Consider the following 18,123-nt stretch of genomic DNA (forward strand, 5'->3'; position numbering starts at 1 on the left):
TATTTTGTTATGTGTATTTTACCTTCTTTTTTTTATAATGAAACACAGTGTTGCTCAGTGGTTGAGCGTTGACCTATGAACCAGGAAGTCATGGTTTGATTGCCAATCAGGGCACATGCCTGGGTTTCAGGCTCAATCCCCAGTAGGGGGCATGCAGGAGGCAGCCAATCAATGATTCTCTTTCATCATTGATGTTTCTATCTCTCTCTCCCTCTCCCTTCCTCTCTGAAATCAATAAAAATATATTTTTTAAAAAGTTAAACACAGAATTACTATATGACCAAAAATTCCACTTATAGGTAAATACCCAAAAGAATTGAAAACAGGGATTCAAATAGATACTTGTACACCAAGTTCATAGCAGCATTATTCACAATAATCAAAAGATGGAAACAACAGTAATGTCCATCAACAGATGAATGGATAACCAAAATATGGTGTATATATATAATGGAATATATTCAGCCATAAAAAGGAATGAAATTCTGACATATGCTACGACAGGGATGAAACTTGAGGACATTCAGCTAAGTGAAATAAGCCAGACACAAAAGGACAAATATTGTATGATTCCATTAATATGAGGTACCTAGAATAGGCAAATTCTATGAATGTAGAATAGAGTTAACAGGGGTTCAGGGTAGGGACAAATAGAGAGTTATTGTTTAATGGATACAAAGTTTCTGTTTGGGATGATGAAAAAGTTCTGGAAACAGATAATACACAACACTGTAAATGTACTTAACGCCACTGAACTGTACACATGGTTAAAATAATAAATTTAAGTTATATATATTTTACTACATTAAAAAGAGAGAGAGAGCGCCCTAGCTGGTTTGGCTCAGTGGACACAGCGCCGGCCCAAGGACTGAAGGGTCTAGGGGGTCTAGGATTTGATTTGGTCAAGGGCAAGTACCTCAGTTGCAGGCTCAATCCCTGGCCCCTATCAGGGCATGTGCAGGAGGCAATCAATCAATGTGACTCTTTCACATCAATGTTTCTCTCTCTGTGTCTCTCCCCCTCCCTTTCATTCTCTCTCTGAAAATCACTGGAGAAAATATCCTCTGTTCAGGATTAACAAAAAAAAAAAAAAAAAGAGGAGAGAGAGAGAGAATAGAAGGAAAGGAATAGGAAACAGTGAAACAGTGAGTTGGAGATAACTTTGTGAAAGTGTTTTGGTCCAAAAGAGAATTAAGACATGAGGGAGTATAGCAACAAGAGATGATTTTCTCCCTTTAAAGTTTTTTTTTTAAGTTGAAAGAAATAACAATGTTTACATGCTGATAAAAATAATTTAATAGGGAATGAAATATGATGTAGGAAAGGGGAGAATTTCTTTGGTAATGTCCTTGAGTAGGCAAATGGAAATAGGATATACCATACAAATAGAAATATGGCTTACATTGGAGCATGATAGTTCATCCATTGTGACAGATATAAAGGCCAAATAAGTGGATAGACATGTGGGTTAGCAGCCATATGTGGTGATGGGAGGCCATAGAAGTTCTCTTCAGTTTGCTTCAGTTTTCTCAGTGAATTAGGAAGCGAGATCATCACTGAGAGTGAGAACTAGAGAAGTTCTGGAAGTATGATCAGAGAAAAAAAGGTATGAAATAATCTGGGAGTGTAAATGAAGTAGGGAAATATGATTCTTGGGAGAATTAAAGGCTCAATTTTATTAAAAGTGTGCAAACACACTGGCCAGTGTAAGCTTGGTTGAATGTCGTTCCATATACTGAAAGGTATCGGGTTTGCTTTCCATTAGGGCACATAGGTTTCAGGTTCAATCCTGGTTGAGGCCCTGGGAGGCAACCAACTAACCAACTGATGTTTCTCTCTAACATTGATGTTTCTCTCTCTCTCCTCTCTCTCTCTCTCTCTCCTCTCTCTCTCTCTCTCTCTCTCTCTCTCTCTCTCTCTCTCTCTCTCTCTCTCTCTCTCTCCCCCCCTCTCTTTCTCTCTTTCTTCCCCGCTCTCTCTCTCCCTTACCTCTCTCACTAAAATAAATAAAAACAGCCCTAGCCGGTTTGGCTCAGTGGGATAGAGCATCGACTATGCAACTGAAGGGTCCCAGGTTTGATTCCAGTCAAGGGCATGTACCTCAGTTGCAGACTGGATCCCCAGACTCTGGTGGGAGGCAACCAATCGATGTGTCTCTCTCGCTCTCTAAAAATCAATGGAAAAATATCCTCAGGTGAGGATTAACAACAACAACAACAAAATTAATTAATTAAATTAAATTAAATCAATAAAAACATATCCTTGGGTGAGAAAAAAAAAGAAAGAACCTATAATAATAAAAGTGTAATATGCAAATCGACCAAATGGCCGAACAGCAAAATGACCGCCCGGATGACCACGCTATGACACCCACTGGCGCCAGGCCAGCCAAGGTGGGTGTGATGCGATTGGTCGGGGGCCCGGCCATCGCCCCATGATCGCCCGGCAGAGGGAGGCCCAGGCCACCAGCAGGCAGGGCAATCAATCGGGGGGGGGGCATCCTCTATTGCCTCAAAGAGGGAGGCCCAGGCCACCAACCAGCGGGCTGCAGCAGGTGGGCGGGGCCTCCCTCTGTGGGGGCGATCCACCATGGAGCCCCAGCCGGGTGGGCAGGGCCTACCTCTTTGGGTGATTGATTGCAGGGCTCCGGGACTGTGAGAGGGCACAGACTGGGCTGAGGGACCCCCCTCCCCCGAGTTCATGAATTTCATGCACTGGGCCTCTAGTCCTATATAATCCTACCTAATAAAAGGGAAGTATGCAAATAACCATCACTCTGCTACGCCCACGATTGGGCCGGCGGCAGGCTGGGGGCGGGACTTGGGGTGGCCAATTGGGCTGACAGGATGAGCGGGGGGCGGGGACTCACGAGTCCCCGCCCCCCGTTCCTTCCATAGGCCCCAACGGCCGGCACTGCAGGAGGACCGATGGAGCCGGCGGAAGGTGCCGGTGGCGGAACTCAGGGTGGCTGATTGCGTGGCTGCCAGCACCAGTTTTCCGCCAGCAGCAGTTTTCCTCTGGCCACCTGCCGATCGGAGCGCCTCCCGATCGGAGTTCCTCTTGGGGTGGCCGATCGCGCTGGCGGGAGGCGCTCTGATCGGCGGGTGGCCAGCGGAAAACTGCTGCTGATGGAAAACTGGTGCCGGCAGCCAGGTGAAGGAAGGTCTATTGCACGAAACTTCGTGCAACGGACTTCTAGTGCCTATATAATAAAAGGCTAATATGCAAATCAACCGAACAGCGGAATGACCGGTCACTATGATGCACACTGATCACCAGGGGGCAGACGCTCAACGCAGGAGCTGCCCCTTGGTGGTCAGTGCACTCCCACAGGGGGAGCGTCGCTCAGCCAGAAGCCAGCTCACAGCTGGCAAGCACAGTGGCAGTGGCAGGAGCCTCTTCCGCCTCCACAGCAGCGCTAAGGATTTCCAACTGACAGCTTAGGCCCGCTGGAGGGAGTGGACCTAAGCCATCAGTCGGACATCCCCCGAGGGCTCCCGGACTGCAAGAGGGCACAAGCTGGGCTGAGGGACATCCCCCTCTAAGTGCATGAATTTCATGTGCCAGGTCTCTAGTGAATAAATAATAAAAGGAAGCAAACAAGCCCTTGCCTGTGTGGCTCAGTTGGTTGGGTGCCAGCCCATGCACCGAAAGATTGCCATTTGATTCCCTGTCAGGGCACATGCCTTGGTTGTAGGCTCAACCCCTGGTAAGCCTACAAAATGCAATCGATATTTTGCTCTCACATTGATGCTTCTCTCTCTCTCTCCCTTTCTCTTCCTCTCAAAAAATCAATGAAAAATCTTTAAATGTGAAGTATAATGTATACTATATATATATTTTTTAAGCAAACAAAAACTATATGTGCAGGTATAAATATATGTGTGTATATTTTTATATGTACATATAAAATTTTATATATGTATATAAGATACGTGTATAATATATGCATAAGCTTAGAAAAGGATCCAGAGTTAACACCAAATTGTTAACAGTATTTATAACTGGAGATATAGATATATAGATATAGATATAGATATAGATATAGATATAGATATAGATATAGATATATAGATGGAGGGAAAAGTGGAAGAGTCTCCTATATTATTTGGTTTTTTTTATCAGCATATATTATTTTATAATTAAAATAATAAGATATCTCACAAGTTAATAAATAACTTGAGGGGACAGTTTAGAACAGCGGTCGCCAACCTTTCAGACCTCACGGGCCACTGGTGGACCACCAGTTGGTGACCACTGTTCAAGATCCACAGCATGCTGACTAGGTAAAGCCTATGTCCTAATTAATTAAACACAACTATCAATTCTGCAGTGAAGCTGACCATCAACAAGACAATATGAGAAAAGATGAGGCATCACTCACCTTGAACACTTCAGAAAAGAAGCCAGATCCTATTTTTTCACAGGTGAAGTCATCTAAACGTGTCAGTCTGGAAAAGGCACTTATAAGAGCTCGATATGAAGATGTTCCAACTCGTCCCACCTGGGTCATGTTCCCATCGTTTCCAACACCTCCTTCAAAATCTTCATGACGCTCCAAACGTGGAGGAAATCCTGCAATTGAATTCCGTTTGCTCCGATCCATAGTTGCAATAATCACTTTTAAGAAGGAACTCCACACATAATAAATTTTTGTTGAGTTTTACTTCTCTTCCGGTTTGACACTAAATAAGAGATCAAAAAGATACTTCATTAAAACCATTAATAAACACATACAAACCAATAAAATAGCAATGTAAAAATATTTCTTCTTTCACATTCTAGTTCCTGACTTTCAGACCTAAAAAATACTTTATGCCTTTACCTTAAAAACACACTGATATATTTAAAGCTCAGATATAATCAGTCTTTAACATGAGTAGAATACAATGAAGATCACCAATTACATTCTAAAAAACAAAGTAACAATGGTAATATCTCTCATTCAATGAGCATCCACTACCTAGGAAACAAGTATAAAAGCCCAAAATATGTCATGTCATTTGATTCTCACATAATTTATGATATAAGGATTATTATGTTCATTTCACAGAGCAATCAAGTAATCATACAGCTCACTAAATGGCAGAGATAACATTAAAATGCAAGACTGTCTTTTAAAAAGCCTGTGCTCCTACTAATGCCTTGCATAGCCTCACATAATTTTCTCTTCATTTGAAAAATTAAGTCCAAATATACAAAACAAAGATGACAAAGATTTTATACTATAAAATCATATAGTTTTAGCCCGGCTGGTGTGGCTCAGTGGTTGGGCATCAGCCTATGAACCAAGAGGTCCTGGTTCGATTCTGGTCAAGGGCACATGCCCAGGTTGCGGGCTCGACCCTCAGTGTGGGGCATGCGGGAGGCGGCGAGTCAATGGTTTTCTCTCATCGTTGATGTTTCTATCTCTCTCTCCCTCTCCCTTCCTCTCTGAAATCAATAGAAATATATATTTTTTTAAAAATTATATAGCCCTAGCTGGTTTGGCTCAGTGGATAGAACATCAGCCTGCGAACTGAAAGGTCCCAGGTTCGATTCCGGTCAAGGGCACATGCCCAGGTTATGGGCTCAATACCCAATGGGGAACTTGCAGGAGGCAGCCGATCCATGATTCTCTCTCATCATGGATGTTTCTATCTCTCTCCCTCTTCCTTCCTCTCTGAAATCAATAAAAATACATTTTTTAAAAAATTATATAGTTTTAAAAGAACAAAACTATATCCAAAAGCAACTTAAAAATTCAGTGTTGATTAAACAGCACAGTCCAGCAGAAGTGACTGTAGAAGGCTCCACCCTAGCTGGTACATAAGTAAGAATAAAACACCAGTTTGCCAAAAACCGGTTTGGCTCAGTGGATAGAGCGTCAGCCTTTGGACTGAAGGGTCCTGGGTTTGATTCCAGCCAAGGGCATGTACCTTGGTTTTGGGCACATACCCAGTGCAGGAGGCAACTGATTGATGTTTCTCTCTCATTGATGTTTCTAACTATCTCTTCCTCTCTGTAAAAAATCAATATATTTTTTTTAAAAAAAGAATAAAACATAAGCCTACATTTTCTTTTAGCCTATCTCCCCCTACATCTATTGTTTTCCAGGAGAATTGATTTTAAGGGTCTTGTGCACAGTACAACAAAGTGACTCTTCAATTAGTGAAATGCTTTCATAAATGTGATGAATAAATAGCCCAGATTACCTTTACCACCTCCAACCAGGGAGAATGATGACAGGGCTCCCAGGGCTATCCTTACAACATGACCCTGATTCTCTACCAATACGCAGAAGTTGGTGCCACTCTACACAAAATGAACCAATTACAGTTCCTTTCCTAGCAATTGGAATTATAATTAAGATATTCCAGCCTCAGTCTGACTGCTTTCTAAAAAGAAAGCCTTGTCAACTCAAGAGTGTTGGCCATGGCCATTTCCTGCCATGCAGCCTATAAGGCTGAAAAAGTCAATTGATCATCTATCTTCTTCAAAATTACTCGAGGATCTTAAAACCCAGATTCTTGGGTTTCAACCTTGATCTCATAAATCAGAATCTCTTGGAGTGAGACCTGGGAATTTTACCAAGCTCCCCAGTGATTCTTATGTACATTAAGAGTTGAAGATTCTTTACAGCAGGGAAGGGAAATATTAATAGCTTTTTTTAAAAAGAAATTTTATAAGCATTTTCTCATTTATTCCTCAAAACATACCCCTAAAGTATGATCCCCATTTTACAGAAAAAGAAATGTAGGCTCAGGAGGTTAACTTGCCTAAGGATACATAGCTGGTAGAACCAGAATTGGAAGCAAGGTCCATCCAGCACCAAAAAAGCTCAAGCTTTTCCCACATCATTATTACTTAGTTCAGTGTTTTTCCACTATGGGAGTTGTAAGGATCTAAGCTAGTCATCTGGGTAGAAAGGAGGAAAGGAGGGCCAGGACTTGAGTGCCGAGGAAGGCCAAGCTAACTGTAATTTGGACAGAGATAGAACAGGAGGAAAAAGAAACTTAATTTTAGGAAAATAAAATACAAGATATTGAAGTTAAAACAATATATAAAACATAGTTGCCTGCTAAATTAACTAAACAATTTGATAGGCTTGTTATGAATAAGATATAGCCCAGAAAACTGGTCATTTTCTACAATAGGAATACTAACAAGTGCATTAGCTGTGAGTATCAAGACCAACCACATGGCAAGTCTACATGACAGGTTTGCTCAGCTGCTATCCTTTCTATGGACCAATATAGCAAATACAGACACATTTCAGGATGACTGCCTAATTAAAAATAAAAGCAATACTGCTGAACTAACCATCCTGCTGTGAAATCATGAGTTGCAGTTTCCATTCAAACCAAAGGCAATCTAACATAAAAACTGACATCCCTATTTATTTAATTAGCCACGAATATATACAATGGCATATATTAGTGACTGACAGATCAAAAACCAGTTCTTAAAACTGTATTATCTCTTTTAGATAAATATCTTATTTGCTGTAACAATCACAATCCACGAGGCCCCAGATCATGACATAAACTTATGTTAAAAGCTGTAAAGGCATTTGGAGGTTCACTAGTCCAATCTTTTGGCCGATTCAGAAATCCCTTCTATTAATGGAGTCAAATGTTAATGGGTTCCCCCTAGGTTCAAAGCATTATGATAGGTGCTATATATACTGAGCATTTACTATAATCCATACACTTTTCTAAGTGCTTTATATTTAATACTCATAATAGCCCTATAAAATAAATACTATTACTAAATGTTTTACAAATGTGAGAAAAAAGCATGAAGGAATTAGTTAACTTGTCCAAGCTCTCTCAGTTAAGAAGTGATAGAGCCAGAATTCAAATCTAGACACTGTACTTTTTATTTTTATTTTTTTATTATTTTTTTTAATTCTCCCCAACTAAATACAATAAGGATATTTTTCCATTGACTTTTAGAGAGAGTGGAAGAGAGAGGAAAGGACAGAGAGAAATATCAATGTGAGAGAAACACACCGATTAGTTGCTTCCTACACGCGCCTGACCAGGGCCCAGGCCGAGGAGGAGCCTGCAACCAAGATACGTGCCCTTGATTGTAATCCAACCCAAGACCCTTCAGTCTGCAGAACTTTCAGTCCCCATGAACCTTCCCTGCGCAGGCCAACATTCTAACCACTTCACAACACTGACCAGGGTGATAAGTGACTTTAAAAAGGTGAGCAAATGGCCTGGCCGGTGTGGCTCAGTGCTTGAGCATGGACCTATAAACCAGGAGGTTACAGCTGGAGTCCAGGTTAGAGCATATGACTGGATTGCAGGCTCGATCCCTACATACAGGAGGCAGCCGATCAAAGATTCTCTCCCTTCCTATCTGAAATCAATTTAAAAAAAATTTTTTTTAAAGGTGAGCAAATGGATGTAGTAGGTACAAGAAGTACCTAGGATGACTCGTAGTTTACCTAGAATCCTTCCCATGTTTCTGGTTTGAGTGATTGGGGAAATGACTAGGTATTCACCAAAAGGAAAAGATCTGTAAAGAGATGTAAATTCTTTGCTGATCTTCTGAGTTTGAGATGCCTGAAGAAAAACCAAGTAACAACATGTAGGAAGAAGTTGGGAGACACCACGCTAAAACTCAGGAGAGAGGACTAGACTGGAGATGCAGACTTGAAAGTCAATAGTATGTACACATATTCTAAAGAGTTCCCAAAAGTAGAGAATATGAGTAACTAGTGACCCGGTGCATGAAATTCGTGCACATTAAAAGGAGATTAAATAGAGGAAATCCTATCTAATAAGAGTAATACGCAAATTGACCGTCACCCCAACACACAAGATGGCTGCCCCCATGTGGACACAAGATGGCCACCACAAAATGGCCAGCAGGGGAGGGCAGTTGGGGGGGACCCAGGCCTGCCAGGGAGAGCAGTTGTGGGGGACCAGGTCTGCAGGGGAGGGCAGTTAGGGGGGACCAGGCCTGCAGGGGAGGGCAGTTAGGGGCAAACAGGCTGGCAGGGGAGCAGCTAGGCATCAATCAGGCTGGCGGGGAGAAGAAGTTAGGGGCAATCAGGCAGGCAGGCAGGCGAGCAGTTGGGAGCCAGCAGTCCTGGACTGTGAGAGGGATCCCAGATTGGAGAGGGTGCAGGCTGGGCTGAGGGACACCCCCACCCCGCCATGCACAAATTTCATGCACCGGGCCTCTAGTAATTTAATATTGCTATTTGCCCTTTCTCTATAATAGAGGTGTCAGAGATGAAAGAAAATTAGTAAAATGTATATGAAAACCTTCCTCCTGTCAGAGTCTGGGGCTCACCACGGGACCCAGAGTCAAGTCCCCGCCCACCCACATGCACCTCAAAATCGCGTGAGACCCAGAACCGGCCACCCCCCCAATTGGGCTAGATCCAGACCCGGCCAGTCCCACCCTTGTCAAGCCCTGCCAGGCAGGGGGCGTAGCCTCAGGTCCCCTGTCAAGCCCCGCCAGGCGGGGGGGCACAGCCTCAGGTCCCCCAGCCCAGCACCAGGAGGGGGGCACAGCCTCAGGTCCCCCGACAAGCCCCACCGGCAGGGGTGCGCAACCTCAGGTCCCACATCAAGCTCCGCTGGGCGGGGGCGCAGCCTGAGTTCCCCCGACCCAGCACTGGGGGTGCACCTTGAGGTCCCCTGTCAAGCCCTGCTGGGTGGGGGGCATGGCCTGAGGTCCCCTGTCAAGCCCTGCTGGGTGGGGGAGGGCGTAGCCTCAGGTCCCTGCTAATTGCTCATTAAGGCTCCTTATGGGAACTTGGCCTCAGCTGTGGGTGCAACCATCTTTGTGACAGAGTGATGGTCATTAGCATATTCCTTCTTTATTAGATAGGATAAGTAATATTTACTGAGTTGCTACTATGTGCCAAAACCCAGTCTCCTTCATGATGTCCTTAGGTGAAATCAGATAAGAGGCCAATGAAATATGTCAACATACATAGGACAAAAAAGAAACAACAGAGGTAAGAATAAACCAAGAAAAAGTATGTCACACAAACCAAAGATGAAAACAACAATTATATCAAAAGCCACAAAGCAGTCAAATAATGTGAAGAAAAGTGTCACTGGATTGGACACTATGGAAGTCAGAGAGAGTTCAGCCTACTATACCACTACACTTACTATACAACAAAGAGCGCACTAATTCCTCAGCAGCTGGTTTTATTTTTTTAAGATTTTTTATTGATTTTTAGAGAGAGAGGAAGGGAGAACAAGAGAGAGACAGAAACATCAATGTGAGAGCAGAACATCAATTGGCCGGCTGCCTCCTGCCAGGGATGAAGCCCACAACCTGGGCATGTCCCCTGACCAGGAATCAAATCGGGAATCTAACCTTTCGACGCTGAACCAACTAAGCCACATGGCCATGGCAGCAGCCATTCTATTATTGGAAAGTTTTGAATGTTACAAAACTTTATTTTTTTTAAATACATTTTTATTGCCCTAACTGGTTTGGCTCAGTGGGTAGAGCGTTGGCCTACGGACTGAAGGGTCCCAGGTTCGATTCTGGTCAAGGGTATGTACCTTGGTTTCGGGCACATCCCCAGTGATTGACGTTTCTCTCTCATCGATGTTTCTAACTCTCTATCACTCTCCCTTCCTCTCTCTTTTTTTTTTTTTAAATATAGTTTATCAGTATGACATTCTTTTTTTTCTTTTTTTTTTCATTGATTTTTAGGGAGCATGGAAGAGAGAGGGAAAGACAGAGAGAAACATCAATGTGAGAGTAACACATCAATTGGTTGCCTCCTGAACAAGCCCTGACCAGGACCCGGGCGGGGAGGAGCTGGCAACCAAGGTATGTGCCCTTGACCAGAATTGAACCAGGGACTCTTTGGTCCGCAGGCAAATGTTCTATCCGCTGAGCCAAACTGGCTAGGGCTCCCTTCCTCTCTGTAAAAAAATCAATAAAATATATTTTAAAAATAAATACATTTTTATTGATTTCAGAGAGGAAGGGAGAGGGAGAGGATGACAGAATCATCAATGATGAGAATCACTGATTGGCTGCCTCCCGCATGCCCCACACTGGGGATCGAGCCCACCACCTGGGCATGTGCCCTGACAGGGAATCAAAATGTGACCTCCTGGTTCATAGATCAACGCTCAACCACTGAGCCATGCTGGCCTGGCCAAAGCTTCTTCTTTCCAAGGAAAGAAAGAAAAGCAATAGTACTATGTTTAAAGTCTGACTCTAAAGGAAAACTAAGAGTTATAACAAATAAATACAATAAGGATATTTTATTGGATCCTAATTTGAACAAATTGTTATAAAAGACAAGTGGGGAGCTCTGGCAGATAGCTCAGTTGGTTGGGTCCTGATAAGCCAAGATTGGAGATTCTATCCCTGGTCAGGGCACATACAAGAATCAACCAATGAGCCGAAACCGGTTTGGCTCAGTGGATAGAGCGTCGGCCTGCGGACTCAAGGGTCCCAGGTTCGATTCCGGTCAAGGGCATGTACCTTGGTTGTGGGCACATCCCCAGTGGGAGGTGTGCAGGAGGCAGCTGATTGATGTTTCTCTCTCATAAATGTTTCTAATTCTCTATCCTTCTCCCTTCCTCTCTGTAAAATATCAATAAAATATTTTTTTTTAAAAAGAATCAACCAATGAATGCATAAATAAGTGAAATAACAAGTCGATGTTTTTCTCTCTTCCTTAAAAAAAAAAAGTCAATTAAAAAAAAAGACAACTGGGGAAATGTTTTTTTTTTTTTTTCAACTGGGGAAATCTTAACAAGGATTACTATTAGAGTATAGTAGAAAAGTATTAATTTTGCTAAGTGTGATAATATTAAGATTGTATAAGACTTATTTGGAGATGCACATAGTAAATTATGTGCAAATTAGTGAACCATGGCTAATGTAAAAGCAAAACAATTTTTTAGAACTTTTAGTCAGATTCTAATTATACCTAACACAAAGAACAACACTAAAGTATGCAAAAATACTTCAGGATTTCCACAGTCCTTACTTTCGAAAAAGATCCCATGCAAATTGTCCAAAGAAAACATTGACCAAAAGATCAATACCACCCTAGTTTCCCACATTATGGGGAAAAAAAATTATGTCATTCTATTACATTTAATGTAGGAGAAGATATGACAGTCTCTATACAGCTTGTTCAGAAGACAAATTAGCCCTAGCCGGTTTGGCTCGGTGGATGGAGCATCGGCCTGTAGACTGAAGGGTCCCAGGTTTGATTCCGGTCAAGGGCACATGCCTGATTGTGGGCTGCGTGCAGGAGGCAGCCGATCAATGGTTCTCATCATTGATGTTTCTATCTCTCTCTCCCTCTTCCTTCCTCTCTGAAATCAATAAAAATATTTTTTTTAAAAAGAAGACAAATTAATAAATAACACCTTATTATATCTGTATCATGATTTACAGTTGACAAAGCACCTTGACCTTCACAATAATTCAATTTTCTCACTCCTATGGGATAGATAAAAAAACTAAGGATTCAAATGGGGAAGGCCTTTCTAACTATGACTCAAAATCCTAAAGGTATAAAGAAAAAGATTGAGAAGTTTGTCTACGTAAAAATCTAAAAGATCTGCATGGGAATAAAATAAAAGAAGTCAGAAGACAATATCAAGATGAAAAAATATTTGCAATACCACGGACAAAAAATTATCTTATATGTTTGATATTTATATATTATATATAAAGAGAGACCTATAAATCAACAGGAAGGATTCCTATGACCCCACAGAAAAATAGGTAAAGAATTTAAACAGTTTACAGAAAAGGAAAATGAGTGACTCAAACAATATAAAAAGATGGTTAACCTTAATGTAATTTTTAAAAATTTCTCTGAGGTATCATTTTTCTCTATCAGATTGGCAAAACTTCAAGTTTGATAATAGCAAAGCATAATATTAACAACACTGATCCTGGAGCCAGAGTGCTTAATTTGAATTTCTGCCACATTAGCTGTGTGATTTGGGAAAGTCACTTAAATTCTCTATACTCCTCAATTATTCATCTAAAAAGTGGAGATAATAATAGTACTTATCTCAAAAGGATGTTACTAAAATTAAATGAGGTTATGTATATCAAGCATTTAGAATAGTATATGGCCCATAGTAAGTACCATATAAGTATTAGCTGTGATATAGCTAATGTTGAGTGAACAGGCAATGTATATTAGAACAATCACTAGGAAAGCAACTTGGCAATATTTTTCATAATTAGTATATACTTAGAAGTCCCACTTTTTGCAAATGTATCCCACAAATACCTTTACACACATGTAAAATGACATTTGTTCAAGGGTCTTCATTATAAAGTTGCTTAGAATATCAAAAGGCTGGAAGCAACACAAATGTCCAACAATAAAGAAATAGTTAAATTATGATACATTCACTCAATGTAATACTATGCAGGTGTTTTTTTGTTTATTTAAAGCAGAAGCTCTCTATATACTGATCTGAAATGTTTCTAAGATATATTAAGTGAAAAAAGCAGATTGGGGGTTAGGGAGAGAGAAGGTACAGAACAGTGGAGAACCATGGGTTAACTTTTGCATGAAAAATGGTAAAAATATGAAAATAATAAGCATTTGCCTAAAGAAAGTCTAAAAGAATATAAAGGAACTAGTAAAAGTGATTGGGAATGGGCATGGAACTAGGTGGATGGGGGAATAGGCACAGGAGTGACACTTTCACTGTTTACATAAAACATAAATATGCAAATATTTACTTAACCAATTGAATGTGTTACCTAATCAAAGATTAAATTTTTAAAAAACAACAACTAAAGCTCACAGAGGATAAGAAATTTGCCTACAACCATATAGCTAACAAGGGTTGATTATCATTAGGATTTCCATTGCTTTTGCTTTCTGAAATTTTCAGGAATGGAAGACTTAAAAATTATCACAAGAAGGCTTTTTTATGAAACAACTACTCCCGCTGAATGCTCAGCAAAATATAACACTAGTATGTTCACACTGAAGTCATCTCCATATGATGACTTGGAAAAGAGTATAATACTCATTGTTAGTCCAAAACATTCACTATCACCCACACTATACAATATGATGATTGGGCTTCATTCATTGACAGGAGACGAAATTCTCATAAAAGCCCTTATCATAGGTTTCAAATTCCAACACAACATTCATCTGGCAAACAATAAAGTGTACGACACTAAGAACATATCTATAAACACTTTCATATAGGGAAAAAAGCATTAAAGCAAGTCAGCTTTCTATCCTAAGTGAGACAATGAATGAGTGCATATGTAAATACATAATTTTCTGTTAAAAATTAACCTAAGTACAAAATGTTATTGGAGATCCTTATGTGGTGAGTCCCTCGCCTCGCCTTCCAAAACATATACTTTTAAATAGAATTAAACAGGCCCATCATATGTCAACTTTCAAAGGATTTGTGTTTGAGATCATCTGTATAAGAGAATAATACATCATACATCCAGGGCACCAAGCATCTGAGGATCTCAACATTAATTCACATACAAACATTTGTACCACCTAGAACTACTTTCTAACAAGTGCCAAGGAACTCCAATGCAATTCTGAGTGCCTCAATTCTGAGCAGCCCCACCTTTCGGACCCAATATCTCCTCTGTTCCATTTGCTGCTATCATATTGGGTCACTATTGACATTCATACTGATGACATGTTCAACATACTTAGCACCTTAACCTCCCACTACTTCAATAAACTATACTTCCATTCCCCTTCAACAGCACTAAGACAGTTACACCGTTTGTTTGTTTTTTTGTTTGTTTTTACCTTGAAATACTGAACTCTCAGCTTTCCCATTCTGTATTTCATAGAAAACCTCGTCTTCAACACATTTCTGTTTGTGTCCTTATTCTCTAAGGATGCCAGCCCCTCTGAAGGTTTTACTTCTTATAATCCCAGCCCTATTACAAATATATTATTTCTAATTTTAACTGGGCCCTCAATGTGGTCAGCAATCTTTGTTTAACTCCTTAATCCATTCCTCTTTCATTTCCCACAAAATATTTCCATGGCCATAATTGTAATACCCAAATCATAAACTCACCATAGTTCGTTCCATCTCCAGAGAAAACTGACTTCACAGATAGTTAATCACACCAAGAAAATAAGGCCATCTGTCAAATCCCCTCACTTTCTTTCCCATCTACCATTATCTTCACATCATTATCCACTTTGACTTCTATCCTTTTAGTGTCAAAGAATGAAATGCCCAACATATTTCCTAGGTAAATTTCCCCTCAACTCACAAAACTATTCCACCCATACTAAAAAGAAAAATGCACATGTGCCACAGTGGAAAAAACACAGGTTTCAAAGCTAGACAGACCTTGTTCAAATTCTTGCCTATAGTCTTCCCAACTATAAGAGGGATACTAATTCCTAAGTCACAAGGCTGTGTGATCTACAAATCATCTTTATGGTGCCTAGAATATAATATATTCAAAATAAAGTTTCACTACCATGGACTCTCCTTCACAACCACACTTGTTGAAAGAGTAATTTTACTCACTGCCTCCCATTTACTCCTCAATCCACTATGATCTGACTACTGCTATTATTGCCATCATCATGGTATCTAAAGTGTCTTTCAAAGGGAACAAGTGATTTCCTAATTGCAAAATTCAATGGTTTCTTCCTAATCCTCATTCTACTAGACCTCTGGAGCACCAGACACTGATGGTTGCCCCCTCCCTCTTGAAACTCTTTCTTCCTTTGGCTTCTATTTTAATGCCATTCTACTCCAGTTCCTGTCCCATTCCTTTAAACCCTTTCTCAGTGTCTATTACCCTTCCAACAACGATGTTCCTTGTGGTCCGCAGCCCTTCTCTTCTTTCAGTATTACCGTCCATACTAAGGCTTCAAATATCACCCATATATTCTCTGCTGATCCTTCAAATTTATGTATTCCATTCTAACCTTTTTCCCCAATTTTCAGACCAAAATTTTCAGCTACCCACGGTAATGTCTGAAAAACACCTCAAACTGAACTTGTCCAAAACCAAATTCATTACCTTCCCTTAAAATTGTTTATGTTCCCCACTTCAATTAACACTACCAACCCACCCCATCAGTCAAGTCAGAAACCTCCCACGAATTCTGTCACCTGTTTTGAAACTTCATAGAATCGCATGCCATTCTCTTCATTTTCCTACCATTACTCCAGTTAGCGCACTAGTTTCCCTGCCTACCTAGGCTTTCTGCATCCACACTGCCTTCACTTTCAGTTCTCCCTCCGCATTTTCATCAGATAATCAATCATACCAAACTCCTACTTACAAAACCTGCAATGGCTCCCATGCCTACATAATCAAGTCCAAATTCTCCGGCAAGGTTTTCTTAGAGGTATAAATTGAAAGGTTTTAAAACAACACTGACTTAGTCCAGAGTCTTCAAGTGAAGTGTAAAGGCAGAGGAGGCAGCGGAGAAGAGGGATGACGGGAGGAGAGGCAGTGGTGTCTGAGGGAGGGAAGAATCTTTCGAGGGCAGAAGTGGATGTTTGCGAGGGAAGTCTATGTTTGAGGGAAGCAAAGTGAGGGAGACCAGATCTCTCAGGGAGGAGGGTATAACTGAGAGGAAGAGGCTCTCAATGTGGAGTTGGAGGTCCCAGAAACAGTTCTCTGAAGAAATTAAATTTCTTGAGTCTCTGAAGTGAGGAAAGTCCCTGAGAGGAGTCAAGGACCAGGTCGTGATAAGAAGGAACTTCTAATGGGTTCCAGGCCTCTGAGGCTGCGAGGGTGAGAGTGAGGGGGCTGGGGCGGGGGTTGTCCCGGGACCTTAAGGGAAGTGAAAAGAGAAGGGGAAGGAGAAGAGGAGTGTCCCCAAGAGCTGAGAGGCACACCTCTGGGAAACGAAGAGGTCCTGTCGGTGTCACGCAACCCGAGCGCCTGTGCTCCGGAGCCGAGGCGACGTAGCAGCCGCGGGCGCGGGCCCGGGTGCCCCGGATTTGAGCCTCACGTGCTCTGCTGGCGTTACCTGAGGCGGGACTGAGCAGCCAGAGGGGTGCCTGCGCGAGCGGGAGGAGGGAGCGGCGGCAAAGAGGGAGCATAGTAGCCCTCACAGCTCGGAGGCGGCGGCGGCTCTTAGCCTGCAGAGGCGGTGGGGGTCCCTCGCGCAGAAGCCGGCGATTCCGCGGAGCTAGCGGCGATGGAGGACGAGGAGTCTACTGCCATGGCCCCACAGTCAGGGCCGCACCCCCCGCCTGTTTGGCGGGACCAGGATGATCCGTCCGGGGAGCCAGAGAGGGCAGATGGAAGACCCGCAGGGCTCCCCAGCCGCCTGCGACTGAAACGCCTGCCCGGCCGGTCAGAGGAGTTGGGGGCGTGGCTTCAGTTGACCACGCCCTTCTCCTCAAGCCCTCCCTCATAGCAGCCAATCAATAGTCAATCCTTAATCAACGAGGTGGTGAAACTGACCAATTAGTGTCAGGAATGCCACGTGGTAAGAGGGTGGGCACAATGGGCGTCGGGGAAAGCCAATCAACAGCCCTAGGCGCCAACTCTGGAGGAGGAAGGGAACCAATAAGAAGGAAGTGGAGGTGAAAACAGAAGAGGCAGTGTGCTGGGAAGGAGGGACGGGGCGGAGGGAAGGCACCTGGGGGAAACCCCAGGCCGACAGCCTCGCAGAAGGCGGGGCAGTAAACACAAAGTGGACCAATCCAAATTCCAAACACATAAACGAGGATAATTAACAAACCCAAAGAAAATGAATTCGACTGGAGCAGCTTTTGGGTTGGTGAAAGTATAGTTGAGTAAGACTATCTGTTTAAGGAAAAGTCTTGTGAACACAGCGTCCCGCATCTCAGCATAGTGGGGGGGAGAAAGGGGGAACGGGGGGCGGGTCGCGGCAGGGGAGGAAACTGTTACATAAACAATTACTGTGTTAACTACTTGAGATAGTAACAGCAATGGATAGGGTTAAACAAAAAGCTGAAGGAGCAATTCACTAGGTTAAGAGATTAATTCTGGTGAAGGCTACTTGAGTTGGCTTGAAAACCGAGGACTTTGAAAGAGCTGGGTAGAGACTATAATTCTATTCAGCTGTTCATCAGGCACACATTTCTTCATGCTTTCCACATGCCTGGACCTTGGGCACTTATAACCTTTTTTTATTGAGCCCGCTGGCATGGC

General features: G+C 42.2%; 1 protein-coding gene across 2 annotated transcripts in view; it reads right to left on the bottom strand.

The window, feature by feature from the left end:
- Positions 1-17,795, bottom strand: part of TESK2 (testis associated actin remodelling kinase 2) — a 129,449-nt gene extending 111,654 nt beyond the window's left edge. For both annotated transcript variants that reach the window (XM_079777061.1, XM_079777060.1), the window contains exons 1-2: positions 16,970-17,795; positions 4,385-4,685 (exon numbers count right to left, since the gene is read on the bottom strand). In XM_079777061.1, coding sequence (XP_079633187.1) covers positions 4,385-4,606 — 222 coding nt within the window. In that variant the 5' untranslated portion in view covers positions 4,607-4,685; positions 16,970-17,795. The remainder of the gene's footprint in view (positions 1-4,384; positions 4,686-16,969) is intronic.
- Between the last annotated feature and the right edge of the window lie 328 nt (positions 17,796-18,123).

Source organism: Cnephaeus nilssonii (genome assembly GCF_951640355.1).
Source record: "Cnephaeus nilssonii genome assembly, chromosome: 7".
Taxonomy (NCBI): Eukaryota; Metazoa; Chordata; class Mammalia; order Chiroptera; family Vespertilionidae; genus Cnephaeus; species Cnephaeus nilssonii.